Source organism: Canis lupus, chromosome 2, assembly GCF_048164855.1.
Source record: "Canis lupus baileyi chromosome 2, mCanLup2.hap1, whole genome shotgun sequence".
NCBI classification, from domain to species: Eukaryota; Metazoa; Chordata; class Mammalia; order Carnivora; family Canidae; genus Canis; species Canis lupus.
Window position 1 is genome coordinate 29,775,001 of NC_132839.1, and position 24,432 is coordinate 29,799,432.

Here is a 24,432-nt window from a genome sequence, read left to right on the forward strand (position 1 = left end):
GTTTTGAGGCACATCTTAAGAGTCTTACAGAAATGGAAACCATAAACAAAGGAGTACAGTAATATATGAGTAAAATCCTTGTCTTGGATTATAATACTGAATTCCTTCTATAATATGGTGTATAGATATGGAATTTCCATCAAGAAACATTTTACCTTTGGGACGCCTGGGTGGCTCAGTGGTTGAGTGTCTGTCTGCCTTTGGCTCAGGGTGTGATCCCAGGTCCAGAGATCAAGTCCCACATTGGGCTCCCTGCATGGAGCCTGCTTCTCCCTCTGCCTGTGTCTCTGCCTCTCTCTCTCTCTCTCATGAATAAATAAAATCTTTAAAAAAAATTTTTTTTTACCTTTTAAGAAGGGAGAGATAGGTAGTTGGGGGGAGGGACAGAAGGAGAGAGAATCTTAAGCAGGCTCCATGCCCAGCACAGAGCCTGATACAGGGCTCGATCCCACAACTCTGGCAGCATGACCTGAGCTGAAATCAAAAGTCAGATGCATAGAATGGTGAAATGTCAGGGTGCCTGGGTGGCTCAGTTGGTTAAACATCTGACTCTTGTCATATGAACACAAACTTGAATCGAACTTTTCTGAGCAGCATTTGTTTATATTTCTGGTGGTTCCATTTTTCCATATAACCCTGGTTGCATAAGTACCCTTGTGTACACCTACATTATTTTTATCCCAGCAGTTATAAAGTTAACTTTGACATGAATGGTTGCAAAATGCTTAAGAATCCAGATCCAGGGACGCAATATATATAACCTTTTTAAAAATCTTTTTATTGTGCTTGTTTCATAGAAAGATAGCTCTAGAAAAAAATGTAACTTTTTAAAAGATTTATTTAGAGAGAGAGAGAACAGTAGAGTATGGTGGGGAGAGGCAGAGGGAGAGAGTCCCAAGCCAACCCCACTCAGAGCATGGAGCCTGGTGCATTTCTTGATCTCATGACCTGGAGATCATGACCTGAACTGAAACCAAGAGTTGGCCACTCACCCAACTATGCCATCCACACACCCCAAAAATTATAACATTTTTGAGAATTTGTCTACGATTATTGCTCTTTTATTACTACCCACTCTTTCTCTAACCAAGGTTTTCATTATCCTAGACTTGTTCTGCCCTACTCAAACCCTCTCCTATTTCTCTTATTCCTTCCTTTACCCGCATTGAAGTTTGTTTTGTTGTTCATCACCCAAGTGTCTGTGACTAGTACTACTTATAATAATCCTCTTTTGCTTCTATAGAACTCATAAAATGTTTGTATATGCATATTTTATCAGAAAGACTGATATATACTAACTAAAGAGTAAGAGTCTCAGAAAATAAGCAGTGCATTACATTGGAGCCTTTGGAAGGTAGTTCATCTTTTTTTTTTTTTTTTTTCATTGGTTCTCAGTACCTATCAGTTAACCAAATGCATCAAAACCAACCCATTGGGATCATTGAAAATATGTAAGGAATATTTAGGTGAAGGGATTTTTTTTAAAGATTTTATTTATTTATTCATGGGAGACACAGAGAGGCAGAGACCTCAGCAGAGGATGAAGCAGGCTCTCCACAGGGAGCCTGATGCGGGACCCAATCCCAGGACCCCAGGATCACGACCTAAGCCAAAGCCAGATGCTCCACCACAAGCCACCCAGGTGCCCCTAGGTGAAGGGATTTTAAAAAAACCAATCCTCTAAATGATTCTGACAAATAACTATCCAGATTTGAGAGCCACTCAAATGTATTAGTATCTCTACTAGTTGAGACTTAAATCTAATGAAATATACTACTATAGAATTTTTGATGCAGATCTGAAAGCAGATCACAGAGCAGCCATTGAAAGGTATATGCAGGGGATCCCTGGGTGGCTCAGCTGTTTGGCATCTGCCTTCGGCCCGGGGCGTGGTCCTGGGGTCCTAAGATCGAGTCTCACATCGGGCTCCCTGCATGGAGCCTGCTTCTCCCTCTGCATATGTCTCTGCCTCTCTCTGTGTGTCTCCCATAAATAAATGGATAAAATCTTAAAAAAAAAAAAAAAAGGTATATGCAAACAAATGTATGCCATAGATGCCACGTATAGGTTTTACGACCCAAGAATTCAGAACAGTAGCTTTTTTTTTTTTTTTTCAGAACAGTAGTTTTTAACTAGACATCAAAATAACCTTTATTTGTTGTCCATTGCTGCTGTAATACATTACTAGAAACTGGGTAGTTGATAACATTGAAAATTTATTATTCTTTTAAAATTCAGGAGGTCAGAAATCCTAACTGGGTCTCATTGAGCTAAACTTAAGGTGTCAACATGGCCATGTTCCTTCTGGAAGGTCTCAGAGAAAAATCCTTTTTTTGCTTTTTCCAGCTTTTAGAGGCTGCCTGCATCCCTTGGCTCATGGCCCTTTCCATTTCCAAAAACTGACTGAGTTGTTCTCACACTGCATCACTCTAACCCTCCTGCCTCCTTAACTTGTACTCATAGGAACTGTGTAATAACATTGGCCTAATTGAATAAGATCTCCCCATCTCAAAATCAGCTGATTAGCACCTTAATTCCCCCTTACCATGCAGTGTTACATATTCATAGGTTCTGTGGGTTAGGACTTGGAATATCTTTGGGCCCATTAATCTGTATACCACCTCACTTATAGAACCTGTATGAAGAGAAAGATGACTCAGATACCTCACCTGTCAAATTGCAGAGGGGAGGAAGAGTAGGGGCCATGGCATTTATGGAAGTCACTCTGATGCAGAGCCAGAGCCTAGCCCCACACATAAACATGTAACTCTTTGATCTTCATGCTGATTGTACCATGGTGATCATACACTTCTTCCTAGAATTCAAATGGAGCCCTGATGTGGAGATTATGGCCAGCTGTCTAACCAAGCAGTTCTTATTTGTGGCAAGCAGTTTTACTTAACTCTAATCAGAACCGGTCAAATTAAGAGAAATTTGAGGGGTGCCTGGGTCACTCAGTCAGATTTGGCATCTGACTCTTGGTTTCTGCTCAGATCATGATCGCAGCATCTGGGGATTGAGCCCCAAGTTGGGCTCTGTGCTCAGCACAGTCTGCTTGTCTCTCTCCCTCTGCTTCTCCCCCCCACTGACGCTTGCTTTCTCTCAAATAAATAAAGTCTTTTTTAAAAAAGAGAAATTTGAACATTTCAGGTCAGTCATATTAAATTTTATATATTCCTGTCTTCCTATTGTTATTTTTTATGTTTCTTTAAGTCAGAATTTTTATTTCAAAATCTTACCAATTTTCATTTATTAGAATCAAAATTATAATAGTATTTCTCAGTGAAATACTTATTTATCCCAACAGATAATGGAAACGTCTCAAGTGACATGAAGTTTTATTCAGTTTCTTAAACATTTTAAAATATTTAACCGTTTACTATCAAATGTAATTATAGGCACAGGTAACTCACTTGCACTCTTAAGGCAACAGAAGTTGTGTGTATCTGTAACTGAGTCACCACATATAAGCCTTTTGGGAAAAAAGTTACTTATATTTTTATAAAATTACATAAAAACATGCAAAGAAATTATTATTGTCCAGGCTTAGCACTTTGTTACTTACATGGTGCATAAGAATAAAGTCAAATTATAATATGAAATGGATGAAGGTGATAATATGAAAATTAAATCATAGGAAATGTCAAAATGGAATGTGACTAATATCTTTATTGGCTGATGTAGGGTCAGAAAGAGTTGTGCAATAAACTGGGGCTTGAACTTAAGCAATGTGTGTTTGATATTTAACTAAACCATATGATTTATTATAGTAAATCACAAATAATGATTTATTGTGATTAAGTAAATTATAAAGAACTAACAAGTGAGTTCTGTGTGCAAGATGGGCAAAAAGTAAGTAGTACACTAAAATTTGGAATTGAAATACATGTGTTTGAAGAGATATGCTTTTTAAAGGCTTGTTTTCTTTTTCACAAAGTGTTTTAGGTCTAGGAATTCCTGTTCTTAAAATTAAATGACGGTTTTCTGAAAAAACTCAAGAAGAGATGGAAAATTGTTTCATATTCTGTGATTATACCCCTGGAGCTAGTTCTTTTTTATGTTAAAGATAATCAGACCTAACGTATCTCAAAGCTTACTGGCTATTTGACTTTGTACAAGCTTTAAAACCAAATGGTTACCTTAATTCTTCTGTCCCTTTGAGCTGAATGTAGAGAGGAACCGAAAGTGTCCACTGCTATCTCCTGCTGGAGTAAAGTTTAAAATGAGAGGAATAGTGGGCGGAAATAGTTTAATAAAGACAGAATAGGAGCTGAAGTTAGATTTTGTTGTAAGTTGAATGGAGAGTTAACTCCAGCAGCAGTGGAGGGATAGATGGTAGGACTACATTCATGCCACAGGAAATCTCAGAATGACTTAGCTATGACTTCTTTCCTCTTTTCATGATGTCTTCCTGAGTAAACTCAGAGAAAGCAAGCAAAAGGTACTACAACTCAGTGATAAGGTGGGTGGGCAATATCCTGTGTAAAAATGGTACTATGTTCTTAAAGACTTGGATTTATTTCTGGGCAGCGACCTTTTTAAGAGCAATACATCGTTCTCCATCCAACAAATGCCTGCCGTGGCCAATAATATGTTGGCATGTCCATTTTCAGCTTGTAGTACAAAATAAATGAAAGCCAAGGACATTAGAATTGGGAGGGAAGAACTATTATTTAAAAGGCTTTTAAATGATGTCACTATATATTCTTTTAACAACATCCTCTAAAAGCCTTTGAAAAAATAGTCCCTTCCTCCTTCAGTTGTTAACAAAGACTGTACTAGGGACTGTTCTTTAAAAGGCTGTTAAATGGTGATACTATATTTTTTAACATCAACATCATTTAGAAACCTTTTAGAGAACAGTCCTCTTCACCCACAACTAACAGAGAGAAAAAAAGGACATGGGGGAAGGGATTACTTTTTTAAAGGCCTTTGGATGGTACTATCAATAAATACAGCAATACTGTTTTAAAAGCCCCTCTCCAATGGTGATTCAGCTTTTTGATATGTACTTTTAACCTGATGACCTTATGTTATCTGACCGATTGGTGTTATCAACGTGGACTGAAAACTCAATTTACTAGTGCCTTTTATTGAATGGTTTAAAAATCAATTTCTCATATAGAATCTCATTTTATCCTCACAAGAACTCAGTGAAACAGACAGGATATGTATAATTAGCCCCATTTTACAGAAGAGAAAAACAGAAGCTAAGTGAGGTTGTGATTTAGCTAAGGTCTCACCACTAATATATGGCTGAGTTGGAACTCTAACCCAGGTCTCTTGACATCTGGTCTAGTGTCGCATCCAGCTGCTTCAGATCACCTTAATCACTTTTTGTTTTTTAGTGGTATTTTGCATTTTTCTTTTCAACATGTTTAAATTCTAAGAATTAATTCCTTATAACTAGAATAAGAGTAGGATTCAATAATTTCAGTGCTGAAGATAGCTTTATAGATACTAGAGGTTTTATTAATACTGTAACACTTATGAAATTTTTAAAATGTAAAATATGGGGCACCTGAGTGTCTCCGTTGGTTAAGCAGCTGCCTTCGGCTCAGGTAATGATCCCGGGGTCCTGGGTGGAGCCCCCTGCTCAGCGAGGAACCTGCTTCTCCCTTTGCCCCTCATCCTACTCGTGTGCATGCACACTTTGTCTCTCTGTTTAAAAAAATAGTAAAGAATAAAAATGTCAAATATGTCACAGCACAGTAGTCTTCCTCTGATGTTATGGCATTCAGACTTTTCTTGAGATTCTTTTGTATTTTAATGTGATGAAATTATCACTTGGAATCCACTTTTACATGCCTAGTTTATTAAAGAAGTGATATTTTCAACAATTCTAATCTCATTGATTTGCTTTCAAAAGTTCTTTTGACTAAGGATACTGATTCACAATTAACATCATATTTAAAATAAATTCCTCAATTATTATTAATCTTTGAAAAGAAAGAATAAATACTGGTTCTTCCCATTTCCTGTAGTTCTCTGAAGGAGAGAAAAAAATCTCCCCACTGGTTTACAGACTGATCTTTATTTTCTTTTATCATAAGGAGTATTTTGTATTTATTACAAAAAGAATTGTAGCTTATTGCTTCACAGAAATGATATTTTAAAATACTAAGTTCTAATATGCCACTATTTTTTCATTTGTGCTAATAAACAGTCTTTAATAGTTGAACACTTTCGTCTATAAAACACTTCAATAATGCAGTTATCTCACTATATCCTTTTATTTTTTATTTATTTATTTATTTTAAAGATTTTATTTATTTATTCATGACAGACACATAGAGAGGGAGAGAGAGAGGCAGAGACACAGGCAGAGGGAGAAGCAGGCACCATGCAGGGAGCCTGACGTGGGACTCGATCCCGGGTCTCCAGGATCAGGCCCTGGGCTGAAGGCGGCGCTAAACCGCTGAGTCACCCGGGCTGCCCTCACTATATCCTTTTAAAATCCAATGGATTAGATGTTACCCCTTATTTTACAAATTCAAGCTCAGAGAAGTTAAACAGTTTTCTTCTCATCAAATAACTTGAATGTTTTCTAACTTAAAATCTAGTGTTTACTTTCTTAACGCTACCAATTATAACTCTACCTGATAATAAAGAAGTCATAACCTTCTTTGCTTCTGAAGAAAAATGGTTCATGTGTCAAAAATATGTATAAGGTGGGCAGCCCGGGTGGCTCAGCTGTGTAGCACCAGCTTCAGCCCAGGACATGATCCTGGAGACCCAGGATCAAGTCCCCCGTCAGGCTCCCTGCATGGAGCCTGCTTCTCTCTCTGCCCGTGTCTCTGCTTCTCTCTCTCTCTGTGTGTCTCTCATGAATAAATAAATAAAATCTTTAAAAAAAATATGTATAACCTGAGAATACTACTTGAACCCATGCCAGAATACAGTCACGTACACCCCAGTCCCAGGACTTGATTCAGAAAATTTCATAGTCAAGTGACTTTAATGAAGGGAAGGCTAAGTCAATAGTGGGCTTTGCTACTATAGACATGGACTCCAAAGACTCTTAGGTTTCTGTGTGATAAATCAAGTTGTTCTTACCATCCCTACCTCCTCACTGAAGGATTTAAGATATTTATGCACAGAACAGAAAAAATATGTGTGTATGGGTGTGTTCCTCCAGGCTCAAAGGGCCTGTTTACCCATCTTCACCCTATGTCAGGAATTCCTCAGCAACTTATGGTATGTCTGAATGGCATCTACAGTATAAAAGGTGCTTTTCCTCTCTCTCAGATTCAAAGAAGGCATCCCTAGAGGGTCTTGTTATTTAAAATTAGTAGTAATAGAGGTGCCTGGGTGGTACAGTAGATTGAGTGCTCTTCTCTTGATTTCAGCTCAGGTCCTGATCTCAGGGTTGTAGGATGGAGTCCTTCCTATATTGGACTCTGTGCTCAGCACAGGAGTCTGCTTGTGACTCTCTTTCCCCCTCTGTCCCTTTCCTGTGTTTTCTCTCTCTCTCTCTCTCTCAAAAATAAATCTTTTAAAAAAGTTTTTTAAATAATAACATTGAAAGTAGCCCTAATAACACTGCTCTTTCAATTTGTATATCAACTAAGACATCCTTTTTTTCTTCCTCTAGGACTCCACCTAGATAAGATTTATATCCCTCTGTCCCCTAACTTAAAATTCATTTAAGTAGAAACAGCATAGCCAGTATTTAGATACAGTGGTCCCAACTGTAAAATATGTAGAACACCTACCAATTTCTCTCATGTCCTTTTACAAAGTACTGTTATATAGCCTAGTTTTTCTCTGGGAATCACCTTTTGAATCTTGCTGTCCTATTGGAAATATTCTCAGCGTGACCTCACTCATAATAACTCTGTAATTCTGTCTTTGACAAAATCATTTATTACCAGCAAGATTGTTTGTGTGAACCAACTGTTGCTTCAAGGTCATTCCCTTGTCATCATATTCCTTCCTCCTAAAAGGCCCATCCCTTGTTAACTATGCCATCTTCCCTTCCTTGTCCTTCTCCCCTTAGTATCCCTTAATCACTACCCACATTCATTGAAAATCTTGGCATCTTAGACATCATTTCTCCAGCCCACCATCATCTGGGAGATTTCCATGTATACATTAACAACCTGTGCATCTGTAACTTCACAGCCTCTTCATCTGTTCGGTTCTGATAACTTTCACCTGTACTGGTTTTTAGCCACATGCTCTTATTTCAACTCTAAAATCTTATCTTTCTTACTTGGGCCTTTTTTATTCCTGAAACCCTACAGTCCTCCAGATTTAGTTTATGTTCAGCCTAGGTTTGCAGCAACCTGAGAGATAGATTAGTAGTTTCCCCTTTTCACACATGTAAAAATGGAGACTCCTAGAACGTAATTTTTTTAGTTTCCAAGAGTTAGGACCTATGTTGTACAGCCAGAGTTTCACCTTGAGTCTTTCTAGTTTCAAAGCTTAGCACTTTCTAACAGAGTTCACTGAGCACGTAAGGGAGGTACACTTCAAGAAATTTTTTTCCCCTAAGATTTATTTATTTATTTTAGAGAGATAGAGTATGTGTGTGAGTAGGGGAAGGTGGGGAGGGGCAGAGGGGTGGAGAGAGAATATCAACCAGTCTCCCTGCTAAGCACGGAGCCCAATGTGGGGCTCATTCTTACCACCCTGAGACTATAACCTGGGCCAAAATCAAGTCAGATGCCAAATCAAGTCAGTGACTGAGTCACCCAGGCACCCCAGAAAATGATTTTTACAGGAGTGCGTGATACAAATTGGAGTATAAAGGAATCTAAGGACAAGGAGACTAAGTTGAGTGCGCAAGCAGAAGTAAGAAGGGAGCTAAAGATTAGGAAGCACACCAAATTCTTAATTATGGTTAAATCTGAGAGGGATTTTACTTATTTATTCACACAGTTTGAAATTATTTTTGATAAATAAACATTTAAAAAAATGCTTTAAGTGGGAATGATGACCTGAACTAAGCTGGTGGTGGACTGACAGGAAAAAAGAAAATAAATTTAAGAGACATCAAACATGTCAACTAATTGTTGGAAGAAGGTATCAAAAATAATGCAGGGTTCTGACCTTGGTTATAATGGAAAAGGGCACAAATATTTTCTTAGCAATAGAATTACTAAGATCAAATGATTGTCACATCTATTAAATAACACATAATTGTTTTGTACTTAGGTAAAATATTCTGGTTCTAATGAAATTCATTGTGATCAATTATTGGAACCATTTTTGCTAAACTCTTTGAAACCTAGTTTGTTTTGTTTTTGTTAGCATTCTTAAACCAAAAGTCAGAAAGGAAATAAAAAAAGGAGCAAAACATATCTAGGAATAGAATAACTTATCTTTATCTATGGTTCTAGAACTATTTTTCCATGAAAGTGGTAAATAAAAGATCATGTGCATCTGGATTTCAAATTTATAAAAAGTATTAAATGTATTGACTGTGAAACTTAGAGGTTAACTATAGATTTACTTGTAGATTTGAAGGGGACATAGAAGAGGATATTATTATAATCTCCCCCTCATCTCAATACCCATATAAACAATACATCCCATAATAGGAGGGGGATTGTCAGCAAACTTTTTTGTAATGGGCCAGGCAGTAAATATTTTCAGCTTTGCAAGCCACAGCCACTCAACTCTACCACTGTAGTACAAAGCAGGCATAGACAATATATAAATGAAGGGATATGGCTGTATCTCAATGACAATGGACTGGATTTACAAAGGAACAGGTTGTATTTGCTGATGCCTGCTTAACACCATGCTTGAAGTAAGGTACTCGTTAGATGTTTGTTGATAATGTATTCTGATATATGTAATATATACAAACATATATTTGTATTACTATAAGTGTAATATATATCTCAATATATAAGATATATATTATTACCAAAATAATAAATTTTAAGTCTCATGTTTTTCACAATATATATTGATTAGTAAAATAAAATATGAGAAATTAACATGATTACTTTCTAGAACATGCAAATTTACATGTGTAAGGAGGAGGTTATCTTTAGGATTATAAACCATTTATTTAAAGTAGTATCTGATGGAAAATGGACATATATTTCTTTGAGTTTATGCTTACAGTTAGAGCTAAGAGTTAAGAAAATTAGCTTCCCCCACTTTTTAAATCTTATACTGGGTATGAGTGTCAATACTATGGGTTAAAGGTAAAATAGAACTGCTTTCTACAGTTTACTGAGTAAAGAAGACAATACTGTAGCTTTCTGCATTGCAACTCTTTATCACTTGAGCCATATATGGGTTAAGATACTAATTTTAAACATGAAACTGTATCTCTGTTGTGCCTATTTTCTGGTCATTTTTATAAATCTTATATCTAAATAGATACTCCTATAAAATAAGCCAGATAAAATGAGATACAAAGAGAGCATTTTATGTACTGCAGATCTTCATATTTTTGAAGTCCAAAAACAGAATAGATTGATAATACTTGAAATGATTAAGTGACTAAATGTGAGTTAAAGCATAAAAAGCTGGAAAACATTGTTTTTATAAAGCTTTACATCGAAGTGTTATCTTTGAAATAGTAATGCAAATGTTGAACAAGGTTTATTCTTAGGCACTTACTTGATATTCCATGTTTTATTTTTCAATTCTCATTTAAATTTTATAATTCAATCATTTTGAACGGCTATGTTCAAAAGAAGTTTTACAACTTTAATCTTAATAATCTCAAAAAAAGCAGACATGCTATGTCATAAAATAACTATTAGTGACTAGTTTGTATCCTATAAATCTAACTTGAGTTGATAATATGGTCCATTACCAGCTAACTGCACAGAGTATTTTTCATTTTACACTCTTCAGTTACTTTTTAGTGAAGTGTTAAAAAATATGAAGCTTTTCTCCTCTCTAAAATTGCACGCTGTCTGTCTGTTATTAGGGAGATAACAGCTCTTATAAATGTTTCAGTAAGCACTAAGTAGACAGTTATGTGCACTCTCATTCCACGCTTATTTGCTTACTGTAATAAACTGATAAAATATGTGTGGTTTGTCTCTGTGTATCTACAGGCATCATGAGTCACATAGATTTCCTTTAGAAATAATGTTGTGTCTGCAGAATTGATTGGTTATTTTCATAAACCATCTAAAAGTACACAAACGACTTTTATTATTTAAACATATGCTGTGTAAAGATTTGTAGAGGATTATCTCATTGTAACTTGATGCTTTTTGTTCTGTTAACTCTGGAAGGAGGCTTTTTATTTTAGAGTTATTACAGTTACTGAACTAATTACCTTCTCAAGAATCATAGTGAGGATAAACCATATCATTTGCTTATAATGCAGCTAGCTTTTTAATTCCTTGAACATTATAGTTAAATAATTAAATCAAAGCTACTGTTTTCAAATATTGTCTTCTATAATAATCCTGTTATATAAGTTTTTTACAAGTTTTAATATTTAATGGGAAGTAATGCTTTTATCCAAAACAGATATTGTGAGACTGATTGTGTCATATAAGTCCGTCTAATTAGTAAGTTGTTCTTTGTGTGTGCCTTTAAGAAGTATGGTATCTTTCTATTTATTTACAGTTACATGTACACATAATAGAAAATTTCTAGTCAAGTCATATCCTTAAACTAACAAATATTAATATTGATAATCTCCATTTAACCACCAGACTGTGATAAGACTGTAGTATTTGTAGGAACAGTGTTATAATCGAGCACCCAGTATCAAATATAGTTATGACCACCACTAGAAATATGTTATATGCAAATCTCTAATCATTTAAAATAGTAAGATTATGCTTTGAATTCTGAAAATGGGTAAAATTATACTTTACACATTGAACAGAAAGTGGGGAGTAAATTAATAAACCTAACAAGTGAATTATGTATATAGGGTTAGAGAAGATATTAAGTGGCTATAGAAGAAGAAGAAGAAAAAGGGGAATCAGATGGAAGAAATGCAGATGGGTTAAACCTCATTGAAAAGGTTACATCTGGGACGCCTCAGTGGCTCAGCGGTTGAGCGTCTGCCTTTACCTCAGGGCGTGATCCCAGAGTTCCAGGATTGAGTCCCACATCGGGTTTCCTGCATGGAATCTGCTTCTCCTTCTGCCTGTGTCTCTGCCTCTCTCTTTCTGGACCTTAACTGATTCATCCTGGCTCTTGTACTCAGTCTGTGTGCAGTAGGGTACAAAAGTAGAAGCAAGGAGGCCACTTAGAAGGCTTTTGGAATAATCCAGATGTGAGATGGTGGTGAATCAGATACGGATGGTTACAGAAGAGGTACTGAGAAGGGGTCAGATTTTACCTAGTTCCCTCATTAGTGTTAAGCATGGTATATATCTTTGTCTTTTTACCTTTTTTTTTAAGATTTTATTTATTTATTCATGAGAGACACAGAAAGAGAGAGTTAAGTTAAGGTTACATCATGTCACCCCTCTGTTCAAAATACTCTAAGGGCTCCCAATTTCACTGAGCATAAAAGCCAAAAAACCTTATAAAAGCCTGTAAGACCCCATTTGGCCTGGCCCCCTGTTGTTTCTTGGACCTCATTTCCTATTACTGTTGGACCCATGACTCACTCCACTCTAGTTACCCTGATTTCCTTGCTATTCTTTCCATACACCAGTAATGGTTCCACCACAGGCCCCTGACAATGGTTCCCTGGAATGCACTTCCTCCACATATTCATACTGACTCAGTTCTGATTCATCTTTGCTCAGATGTAACCTCTTATTTTTTAAAAGATTTTATTTATTCATGAGAGACACAGAGAGAGGGAAAGAGGTAGAGACACAGGCAGAGGGAGAAGCAGGCTCCACATAGCCAATTTGAACTAGCTTAAGCCAAAAAAAAAAAGGTACTAGAAGGAGTGCCAGAGCATTTCACCAAAAAACAAACTTTAGATAGAAATGTGTTAGATTCTAGAAGGATAAAAACCAAAGATATCAGCAGGATCTGTGTCTCATCTGTGCTGTGCTTTGAAATTTGCTTAATGTCTTGCAGAATAGTATGGCAACAAATGTAACCACAAACATTAAAGTTTTAAATCTAATAATTTTAGCCACTTGAGAGAAGCTTGACTTATCAGGTCCCAAACCCAAAGATCATGGGAGAGGGACTCATTGGGCCAGGTCCCTATTCCTGAACCAGGTAACTGTGTGACCAGGTCATGAGGTGGCATAAGAACAAGCAAGCGCCATCAAGAACTGAATGTGGCAAGGTTCCTGGAAGATAGTAGGGTGTGTTAAGCACATTCCCATACCTAACCCTACAGGGTAAAACACTGAGGAGAACGCTCACTCAAAAGACCAGCACTTAGTAGTGAACCAGATAAAAGCAACCCTGAAACCTTTAATTACTCTTATTTTTCAATGTCATAGAACTTATGGACATCTCATTGTCAGTTATTAGAACACATCATGATATTTAAGACACTCACAGAAACAATCAGGTCATAGCATGGACTTTCATAAAGCAAAGTCAAAAGAAAAAAGTTTCTACTATGTAAAGTACTATTTTCATTAGCAAAGCCACTAGCTCGTATGCTGCTACTATGCACATTCCAAAAAGTCACCCTTAAATATAAGCTGGAGTTTTAGTTTGTGTCCCCCCCTTAGGCGGTTGTTACTATGCATCTGTTTATGGTAGTCCTACTAAAAGTTACTTTAACTATTTGGAATAAGTGGATCTGGAAAGTGTTGAATGACAAAAAAAAAAAAAAAAGTATGAAGAACTGTGAAGGATATGAGATGTTACCCTATTTGCAAGCAAACAAGTTGGCCCAAGGTAATTTCATGGATACTGGTAAAAAGACATGAGACTACTGTGTCAAAGACAAAGGGCAGTTTATTACAGCAATAGCAATAACCAGGGTAACATCATTTGCGCCGCTTCTCAAAGCCCCAGTTCCCACAGGGTGACATGATGAAGGCCAGGTGATGTCTGCACATGCAGTGTGTTGCTTTACAGGAAACAGACCTTTACAGGAGAAGATCCCAATCTTTTATAAAGAGCTGTTAGCAAATCTGTCTCAGCTTTGCCCTGGAGGGAGGCATTTTCCTGTTTCCAAAGGCTGTTTTCTATACAAACATCCTTGAAAAGATTTTCAGGAGGCAAGTTGTTAATACCTTTGCTCAGAAGACTTCAAAAACATGGGAGACTGTGGAGAACTGTTTCCCAGCAACAAGGTAAGGGGAAGGAAGGAAGAAGTATGTAACATCTGTGCCCCTAGATGAGGAGTCAGCAAACTTTTCTTGTAAAGGGTCCAGATAGTAAATATGGTGAGCCCTGCAAGTACTCAGCTCTACCCCTGCAGAGCAAAAAGGCAAACATCAACAATATGTAAATGAATAAGTATGGCTGTGTTCCAGTAAAACTTTATAAAACAGCCAGCAGGTCATATTTGGCTTATGGGCTGTGGTTTGCCAACCCTTACCTAAGATGATCTATTTTGTTCAAACTTGTTAAAACTTTTTTCTTAAAAGTAAGCCCTCATTTTCACAACCCAAATCTGGGTCTTTCTGTAGTTTATTACCTTTTACCTCGTATTTTGTACATTTAGCAAGGTTATTGATTTTTATAAAAGGAAGTCAGAAAAGCCATTCATAGTGTTTAGCATCTTAGAATATAAACAGCACAGATCATACATGTTTCTGGAATATAGGTATTTGATATACAAAATATTGAACTAAAATCCTGCTTCCACATCAGGATTAATTGTATTGCATGTGAAAATTATTGAAGAATTTATAGAACTTAATGGTTTTATTGGAAAAAGTATCACCTATGTAATTCATCTAGTAGTGGAGGAAGTTAACTTAATATGATCTGTATGATCTTAGAAAACAGATTTTTAAAAATCAAACATTTTCAGTTAGCCTTTTTCTATAGTGTAAAAATATGTGTTATTACCACAAAGTGCTATTTATGAGGCTGTTTAATGAGAAGAGAATATAGACCTCCGTTTATTATCACAGATAACCTTTGAGGGTTGTCAGAGAAGACCTTTTTTAGATGCTGAATTTATTAGAGAATGATTCTTGAACTTGACTGAGTGTAGCCAGAATGATTGGAAAAAATTATATATTTTTTCCTTTGCACATCCATTAACATCATTTTAGCAATTACAATAAAGTACAGAATTTTGAGACTGGTTAGAAAAAAAATATTTGGACTGTGTGTCCCAGGATTACACTGAAAAGAATCAATAAATCAACCAAGACAAGGTGCTAGTCTTATGTGACTTAGGGTGTACCCTCCTTATAATTCTAATAAGCACCTTTTATGATATTGAAGTGCTGATTCCTAGCTGTTAATAAAGCAAACCCCTGCTTCTGTACTGCTTTTCTTCTCCTACTCTATACTTGCCTCTCTTTAACATTCAACTTTATTTCCTCATATTATATGTTGCCCAAACTTTGGTGAGTTTTCATAGAAGAAAACCTGTTTGCAAAAAAAAGAAAAAAGAAAACCTGTTTGCATCAACATATATTTAATGATTTAATAACAACATGTCTCTGGAACAATGAAGAATATAAAAGAAGAATTATTGTCTAATTAAAGGAGTAAACATAAGATACCGAAAAATATGATTATCCAATTGAAGGCTGTGTTTAAGGTTGATTATCATAGCCTGAGTGACATAGGAATTTAAGATTTTGCAGAGTATAAATTTATAAATATAATATGTGTATTATATACTTGAGCAGTCATACCACACATATGTATTCTGTATCTGCTTGTTTTTGTGATGTCCATTATATCTTTAAATGAATGTTCCCTGTCAAGGATTGCTGTCTTGCATTATGCTACTAAACTCTCAAAAATTTGCAAAGGAAATAGAACTTAGTGTAAGCATTGAAACAGATGAATTTGGGATCCCTGGGTGGCGCAGTGGTTTAGCGCCTGCCTTTGGCCCAGGGCACGATCCTGGAGACCCGGGATCGAGTCCTACATGAGGCTCCCGGTGCATGGAGCCTGCTTCTCCCTCTGCCTGTGTCTCTGCCTCTCTCTCTCTCTCTCTCTCTCTCTGTGACTATCATAAATAAATTAAAAAAAATTTTTTTTAAAAAGATGAATTTTTAAAATAATTTTTATACATGGAAAAGAACCTAAGCTTAGAAGTGGAAGTGCTTTGAAAACTTAAAATGCTAGACTGCTATTGTCCTCAAAAGGCCAAAGTAGAATGCATAGGCCAGTTGCCCCATTACTTTAGATAGCCAGAATTTAAAATGTACTCAATTATTGCATTTATAAAACACAATAATTATTTAGTGTGTTTATTATTATTTATTTATAAAATAAACTCTTGTGCATTTTTAAGACGATTCTTTTAAATTGCTCACTCTTGCAAGTTGAGCATTTAAAGAAGGAATACTACATTTTAATGATGCTTAGAGGCACTGCTTATCGTTTCGTATATTTGATATTTAACTCCTGGATTTTTGTTAATGAATTTTTTTAAAAAAGATTTTATTTTGTTTATTCATGAAAGACACAGAGAAAGGCAGAGACATAGGTGTAGAGGAAGAAGCAGGCAGAGGGAGAAAGCAAGGAGCCCAATGCGGGATTCAATCCTGAGACTCCAGGACCACACCCTTGAGCCGGAGGCAGATGCTCAACTGCTGAGGCACCCAGGTGTCCCTATTGATGAATTTTAAATAACATTATTAAGTTTTCATGTCATCAGGTATCATTGGCATGATGAACATGTCGAATAGGTTAAAATGTACTCACATTTATAATAGAAATCTAGTTTGGGGGAGAGCACACTTACTATGAAAAAATCTTGATTAGACCTATTTAATTAAAAATTGATTTTTTTTTTAAAGCTTGCCATGTCAGGTCAAGCCACATGCAGTACTTTGAGTTCAAATGGGAAGATAGCTATCATATGATTTTAGAAAGGACTGTTTCATTTATTATATTGCCTCTGAATCCACTCAAGATTGAGGGAAGAATTTAACTAAAAGAGACTAAAATTCATCAGGAGGATATAAACAGATAATTAGCCAACAAAATACCGATGGGGCAGTGGGAGATGGAGTGATAAAAGATACTTTGTTTTGCCAAATAACTGAATCATATTGTAGGGCTATAAGAAATAAAACAATGTAATGGTTTAACAATCAAGGTCCAAAAATGTCTCCAAGTACATAAATCAGAATGTTTGCATTTACAGGTCACATAGGAAAAGCTAATCATTAAATCATGTTCAGACAATTGGTTAAGGACTTGGAGAAAAAAATTAAGTATAGAGGTCAATATATCTAAGTAAGTTCTACACAAATCAAAAATTACAACCATGAAGCTCTAGAAGAAAATGTAAGTGAATAGTTATCTGAGCTCAAAGTAGGGAAGATCTTTTTAATCATTAAAGCAAAGGAAGAAACCACCTTAAAGTAGGTGATTGTCTTCATTTTATGATGAAAGAAATTCAAGGTGAAAAAAGTTCAAGGAGTTGAGATTGGAATTGAAGACACAAAGATGTTCATTATTGGTAGGTGATACTAATAGTTCAGTAACCTGAGTTGAGAAAATCAACTGACAAATTACTAAGACTAATAAGAAAATTAGCAAGATGCCCAGATATGTGTACCTGGGAAAAAAACTAACCAAAAAGTTTATAAACTCTAAAAAAATTGAATATACAGCAGCTTATTCTTATTAGGCACATATTGTCAAAATATTTTAATACATGTTGCAGAGTACAGAAAAATTTTAATGCTGTTTTGAAGGCATTTTCTTTACTTTTTGTATAATTTCTGTCTTAATATTTATGGATATGATATTTGTTATTGTGCTTTATATTATACTCTAGGGAAAATAAGAGTAGAATATCATTAATTTATATTTTCTAAGAGAATAACCATATTCACAAATTCATCTTTGTTTGTTTTTCCAATGTGCAACAGGTCAATACTCCTGTCTTTGTACCAGTGAAAACTCATGTGCTGCTTCATCGAATGAGTGGAAGAGGACTAGCTGCCCATTATTTCTTTCCAAGACAGCCTTGTATTTTTGGTGATAAGATGGTCTCCATACAAATAACATTGAATAATACTACTGATCGAAAGATAGAGAATATCCACATAGAGGGGAAAAAACTTCCTATGGGCATGCAAATGCATGTTTTTAATCCAATAGGTAAATATTAATTCTCATTTACAACTCTATATTTTGGGGATCCCAAAATATAGCTCGGCGGTTTTGTGCCTGCCTTTGGCCCAGGGCGCGATCCTGGAGACCCGGGATCGAGTCCCACGTCGGGCTCCCAGTGCATGGAGCCTGCTTCTCCCTCTGCCTGTGTCTCTGCCTCTCTCTCTCTCTCTCTCTCTCTCTGTGACTATCATAAAATAAATAAATAAATAAATAAATAAATAAATAAATAAATAAATAAATAAAAGTAAAGTAGAGGAATGCCTGGATGGCTCAGCAGTTTAGCACCTGCCTTCGGCCCAGGGTGTGATCCTGGGATCCCGGGATCAAGTCCCACATTAGGCTCCCTGCATGGAGCCTGCTCCTCTGCTTGTGTCTCTGCCGCCCACCCCCTTTCTCTCTCACGAATAAATAAATAAATAAGATCTTTAAAAAAATAAAAAAATAAAAGTAGAATACACATTATGTTGTTGACTATATTTGTCATTATAGTCAGCTTATATTTGTTTTTCCTTCTTAAACTGAATTTATCATACAGAATGAGTACACTTTGTTCTCAGTGAGTCACATACCAGCAATGGTAAAATGTACCAGTGGAGATAAAAGGATATGTCTGAAGAAACAAAATTGCCTCTCATTTTACTGTCATCACCTTTCCCTCTGCTTCTCTTCCTGGCAAACTTCATTCCCTGCCTGATTTTAGTCTGCCGTTTGAATCCTAACTCCCCTTCACTGTTTCCTTTCACATTCCACAAACTGAAGAGTGAAGAGAACAAAGGCTGAGAGGGTGGATGCTTTTCTGTTTGTCTTCCTTTCCAGGCATGCAATATAAATAACTCATAGTGTATTGCTAGTATTTATACACACAATATTTTATAATATTTTTAATCTTTTGCTACCATTTAGAAATCAAGATGTTTTTACATTGAAAAAACAAACCCAGAAATCTCACTTTTTTTGGAATAAAGTACAAGGTATAACAGTCCCAGTCGTTAGTTCTCACCTGCAGTACCACCAATTGATACAGAGGGAGCTGCCACTTAGATGCACCAGGTGCTTTCTGGGTGTCCTCCATGCTCACAAACTGTCATCTCCATCCATTTTTTAAGTATCTTACCAGCAATAGACCTTTTAAAAATTAAGTGTAACAATTGTGTGTTACTTTGAGTTTAAAGTAATGTAATAATGAGAATGTCTACCTCTGTTTTTTCTGTTTAATGTAAGTGGAAACAGTCCAAGAGTTTAGTTGGGAGAAGCTTCAGGCAATAATATCAATTAAAATGAATACAAGGTTTCTGTCATTGAATCCTTGAAATGTTATCATCAGAATGCTCTAAATAGTTTCTTCTTATAATAGGTCAGGTGAGCAAAGCCTTTTAAGTCAGCAAGTGTGCCTCTTTACTCATTATTTCACACAACTATTCTATTTTTCTTCATTTTCACCTGAGCTCTTTGATGTTGTTGAATTCTCTTCTATAGTTTTCACGAATCATTCAGTAAAGGAAGTCATTCTTTGTGTTATATTTTTATACAAAGGAATAAAACAATTCCTAACATATGTCATATGGTAGATGTTTATAAGCAACCAAGATAGTAAAAGTGATTAGACTTCAGAACCCACTTAATACACTTTTAAAAATAATTTGATAATTAAGACACCATTTAATGTATACAGAGTATCCTGATTTTTACTTAATTACTTTGTGAATTTAATATATTGATAAGTTCTAGAATATCCTAATTTGTATTCTTTTTTTTATTGCTTAAAATCCAGCATTTTTTACCTAAAAAATTAGTTTAAGAAATGTCAAGTAGCTGATAAATGAATTGTCTGAAGTTGGAAAATGTTAGCCAAAGGTTAAAACAGTAGAACAGTATTAACATTTCTTTGAGCTGATATAATGAGTTAATGAGTTGACCTTTTGTTGGCCTATGTAGAATAAAGAAATAAATATAATAAATTTCATAGTATGGCCTTAACATAGAAATAAAATATGAATGTATACCATTGCCATAGTCCTAGCCATAGGCTTTTCTTTACTTCTCTTAGGCAGACTTTTATGACCATAATGTTTTATTCATTTTGTTGGCATTTTATTGAATACCCTCAAGATAGAGAGTTCTTTCCCATGTAGTAATACCACCTAGTGTCCTTTATCAATTGATTATAGCAGAGTTCCAGAGTATGATATATCTTAATTAGTATTCCAAAAACATCTTAAGAATACAACAAAGAACAAATACTATATTTTAATGTTTTTGTGAAATGAGGAAAGTAAGACATTTGTTTTATTTAATAAGCACATATGCATCTCCTAAGGAGTCTAGCAGCTTTCTTATTTGTCACCAGTCGGTTTTCTTTTTGTCCATAATATGCAATGACTTTTATTTGGATTTTCCTCTGCCTTTAGCATGAAATTGTATTCCTTGCAAGAGTATTAGGAATAATGTGCCATTCCATTTTTCTCAAAGAAACCAAGTAAATAAGAGATTTTTAAAATATTACACACACACACACACACACACACACACCCTTAGGCTTTCTGCCTATATTCACTGACTTTATGTTAGCAACTGACAAGTTTGAATTCAACTAATATTTTGCTAGTTATACAATCACATCAAAGTCAATGGCAGCCTGTATGATTTCTTTTTGCATTATTAATGGTGTGGTTTAGTAGAGCCCATGTTTTTCAGCCATTTCTGTGTAACCCTTTATATGTATAGTTCTGATCCAGAAGTAGTATCCAAATACAGATGCCTAATTGAGTAAACTTTCCCAATGTAGTAGGCTTCAAATAATATAAATCCCTTATATGAATAATTTTATGCTGATCACTTTAGTCTTGAAGCATTCATATAATAAAACATACTGTTGATCATGAGCTGTCCTCCAGAGTTAGTGTGGCACTAAGCTCATAGTTAAGTACCTTAAGACTGAAGATGGTACCAAACTCTGTCGAAGAGCCTGATCAACAAGGCATCTTGAGAACTGTCACTTTGTCAAATGAAATACAAGAATACATGATGTAGAGAGATCTAAATCATGAATGCCATCATGTCTTGGAGATGACAGCATTTGCTACCTATGTGTCAGCCGTAAATGAGACTGAACCCCAATATATCTGTGGCACAAAAGAAAGCATTACGGAGTCACTAAAGTATATGACTGAGCAGCATGACTGACAGAGCTGTGAACTGATATGGTATAGCTTCCAGAGAAATGTAAGAAAAATATCGTTGTAGTTGTTTGCTCTACAATAAAGCCTGTTGGCTAAAGATTTAGGTAGCAAGTCTTCTGGTACTTGTGTAGCATCCAGTTACAGTTTAGATTTATAAACAAATGAAATTCAAATTGGTATCAGCAAACCAACATACATACCACTAGCAAACGAATAACAATTTAAAATCAGCATCAAACAATTATCCTCTTATTTTCTTTTTAAGATTTTATTTATTTATTCATGAAAGACACACAGAGAGAGAGGCAGAGACACAGGCAAAGGGAGAAATAGGCTCCATGCAAGGAGCCCAACGTAGGACTCAATCCCGGATCTCCAGGATCACACCCTGGGCTGCAGGTGGCGCTAAACCGCTGCCCCAATTTTCCTCTTATAATGCCTGGTCTTCATTGAACCTGTGAGACATAAATATACTTCTTAATGTATTGAGCTTATTGAATTATTCTTTTTCCCATCTGTACCATCATTTCCGTCATGGTTAATATTAAATGGCAACCTTACTTATCAATAAGCCTTTTGATAATTATAGTCTACTAGAGTGTCCTTACTAAAACATAACTATGTCTTATTAAGATATATACAGAATAAAGGTAAATATAAAGCTGCTGTTCAGTGTGACTGCAGTTATAATGAAGACTTTGAGCAAAGTGGAAATTAAAAGTGGATGATTTTCTGTGTAAAGATACAATTTATACTTAAATATTTACACTAAATGTGTATATATTTAAGATCCCTCATTATTCTAATGTATAGACAAACTTTGGAATAAGCAGAATAAAATGTTGTTGTCTTAAGTTTTATCATTGTCAACTGAAAAGCACCAGTATTGATAGTTATTTCCCATTCTTGGTTAGATGATAGATGAAGTTTCAGAAATTCCAAACCTGTAAGATACCATTATTGTTTTTTTCATGATAACTTAATCTGCTACTAAATTTTCTTCTAATAATTCTTTAAATAATGCAATTAGACTTATTGTTTTAGTTCCTAAAATGCCAGTGGTCTTGGTTAATTTCTGAATACAGATTAATTTCTTCCTTTAGCTGTGCATTAATTTGCATTTTTAAAATTTTTGGATTTTTAAAAAATTTTTATTTATTTATGATAGTCACAGAGAGAGAGAGAATGAGAGGCAGAGACACAGTCAGAGGGAGAAGCAGGTTCCATGCACCGGGAGCCCGATGTGGGATACGATCCCGGGTCTCCAGGATCGCGCCCTGGGCCAAAGGCAGGCGCCAAACCGCTGTGCCACCCGGGGAACCCAAATTTTTGGATTTTTATTTCTAGTTGAAATTTGAGACATTGTCTAAAATTTATATCTAGAATATATACTCCATAGTTTTAAGTACATAATCACTTAAAAACACCCAGATATAGTTCTATTTTATAGTTGTTCCAAGCAGGAATGCATGTATTTCCTTCTCGCCTTCAGTACCTATAAAGACAATAGCGTAAAACATGAAATGATGTATTTCTGAAACAGAAGCATGTGCAGAATTAAGTTATTGAAAAGACAGCCTTTGAACAGAATAATGAAATTAATTTATAATTTGCTTTAATAGTCTTATTTTGAAATTGTTCTTATAAGCCATCATTAAATTTGACTTTTAACCAAACTGCGAACATTACATAAGTTTTCAGGGTTTAGTTTGACTCTTTTTCACATCCTCCATGTTTTCATGTCTAAATTATCTTATTTCCTAGAATCTCTTGAGCCTGAGGGATCCATCACTGTTTCAATGGGTATTGACTTTTGTGATTCCACTCAGACTGCCAGTTTCCAGTTGTGGTAAGTTCAATTGTTCTTCTGTATTTTATCCCTTAAGGGATAGCAGATCAGAAGCTAGGCTTTCAACAGCTTTTTTCTTTGAGACACAAAACATTTAAACAAACGTACTTTTGGGGGGCAATGTTTAGACTGCAGTGGAATGGCTGTACAAATTGTTTACTGTATATGTATTTTTAGTATTTGTTACACAGCTAGCCACTAGTCAGACATCTTGCAATTCACAGTTTATTAGTTAAAATAAGTTACTGCTAAATGATTTTGTTTTTTACTTATTAACTCTATAGTTTTAGAAAATCCAGGAGAATTTAAGAGAATTTAAAATTTTTAATAATATTGAATAGCCCAAAGAAGATATCTTTTTTTTTTTTTTTAAGATTTTATTTAATTTATTCATGAGACACAGAGAGAGAGAGAGAGGCAGAGACACAGGCAGAGGGAGAAGCAGGCTCCATGCAGGGAGCCCAATGTGGGACTTGATCCCGGGTCTCCAGGATCACACCCTGGGCCGAAGGCAGCACTAAACCGCTGAGCCACCCGGGCTGCCCGAGAAGATATCTTTTGAAGTATCTTCCATGTTATCTTGAGCCTCTTAAATAGAGAATTATTGATTCTGTCAATACTGAAAGCCCATACGTTTTTCCCTTTTTACTTTATTTTTCCCCCTTTTTACTTTAATTCACAAGCTGCTTCTTATAAAACTTGAAAGAGACATATATGCAAAGGTTTCATGGCTGAATACTATTCAAAAAAGCTTTTCTAATTGGATTGTATTACTGTTACTATTTTCATGTAATATTTTCTACATTTCTGATGAAGTCCAGAAATTATTAGTGAATTAATACAAAGCTATATTCATCCATCTTTAATAATTATCTTTGAACTCTTATATTTTTCTGACCTAAGATATGATTTGTTACTTTGATTTGAGTTGCTTTGTTTTTATTGTAACAAGAATTAAAACATTTTATTTATCTAAATTTTAGCTAGCTTACCAACAGCATTTGTTACAATAAAAATCACTGAGTTTAGGAAATAGACATTTTTAAGTAAGTTTATGGTTTAAATATAGTGAACTTTTCTTTTGCATGTACCTTTTCAGTTTACTAGTAATTGAGGCCTAATATTATACCATTTATTGCTGAGAACCTGCAGTGATGAATATAAGCAATGTAGCATAACACATTGATTTTATGCAGATCATCACCTTTATGTTTTGGGAGGTCTGCTATATTAGTAATATATAAAAACTGATTACTTTTTCCAACATTG

At 35.4% G+C, this 24,432-nt stretch overlaps 1 protein-coding gene across 7 annotated transcripts in view; it reads left to right on the top strand.

Moving 5' to 3' along the window:
• Window positions 1-24,432, top strand: part of AP3B1 (adaptor related protein complex 3 subunit beta 1) — a 265,515-nt gene that overhangs the window by 210,080 nt on the left and 31,003 nt on the right. For all 7 annotated transcript variants that reach the window (XR_012015574.1, XM_072794100.1, XM_072794111.1 and 4 more), the window contains 2 exons: window positions 17,889-18,120; window positions 23,079-23,163. Coding sequence is in view for 6 of the 7 variants with exons in the window: in XM_072794100.1 (XP_072650201.1) it covers window positions 17,889-18,120; window positions 23,079-23,163 (317 nt within the window). In the remaining variant the exon portion in view is untranslated. The remainder of the gene's footprint in view (window positions 1-17,888; window positions 18,121-23,078; window positions 23,164-24,432) is intronic.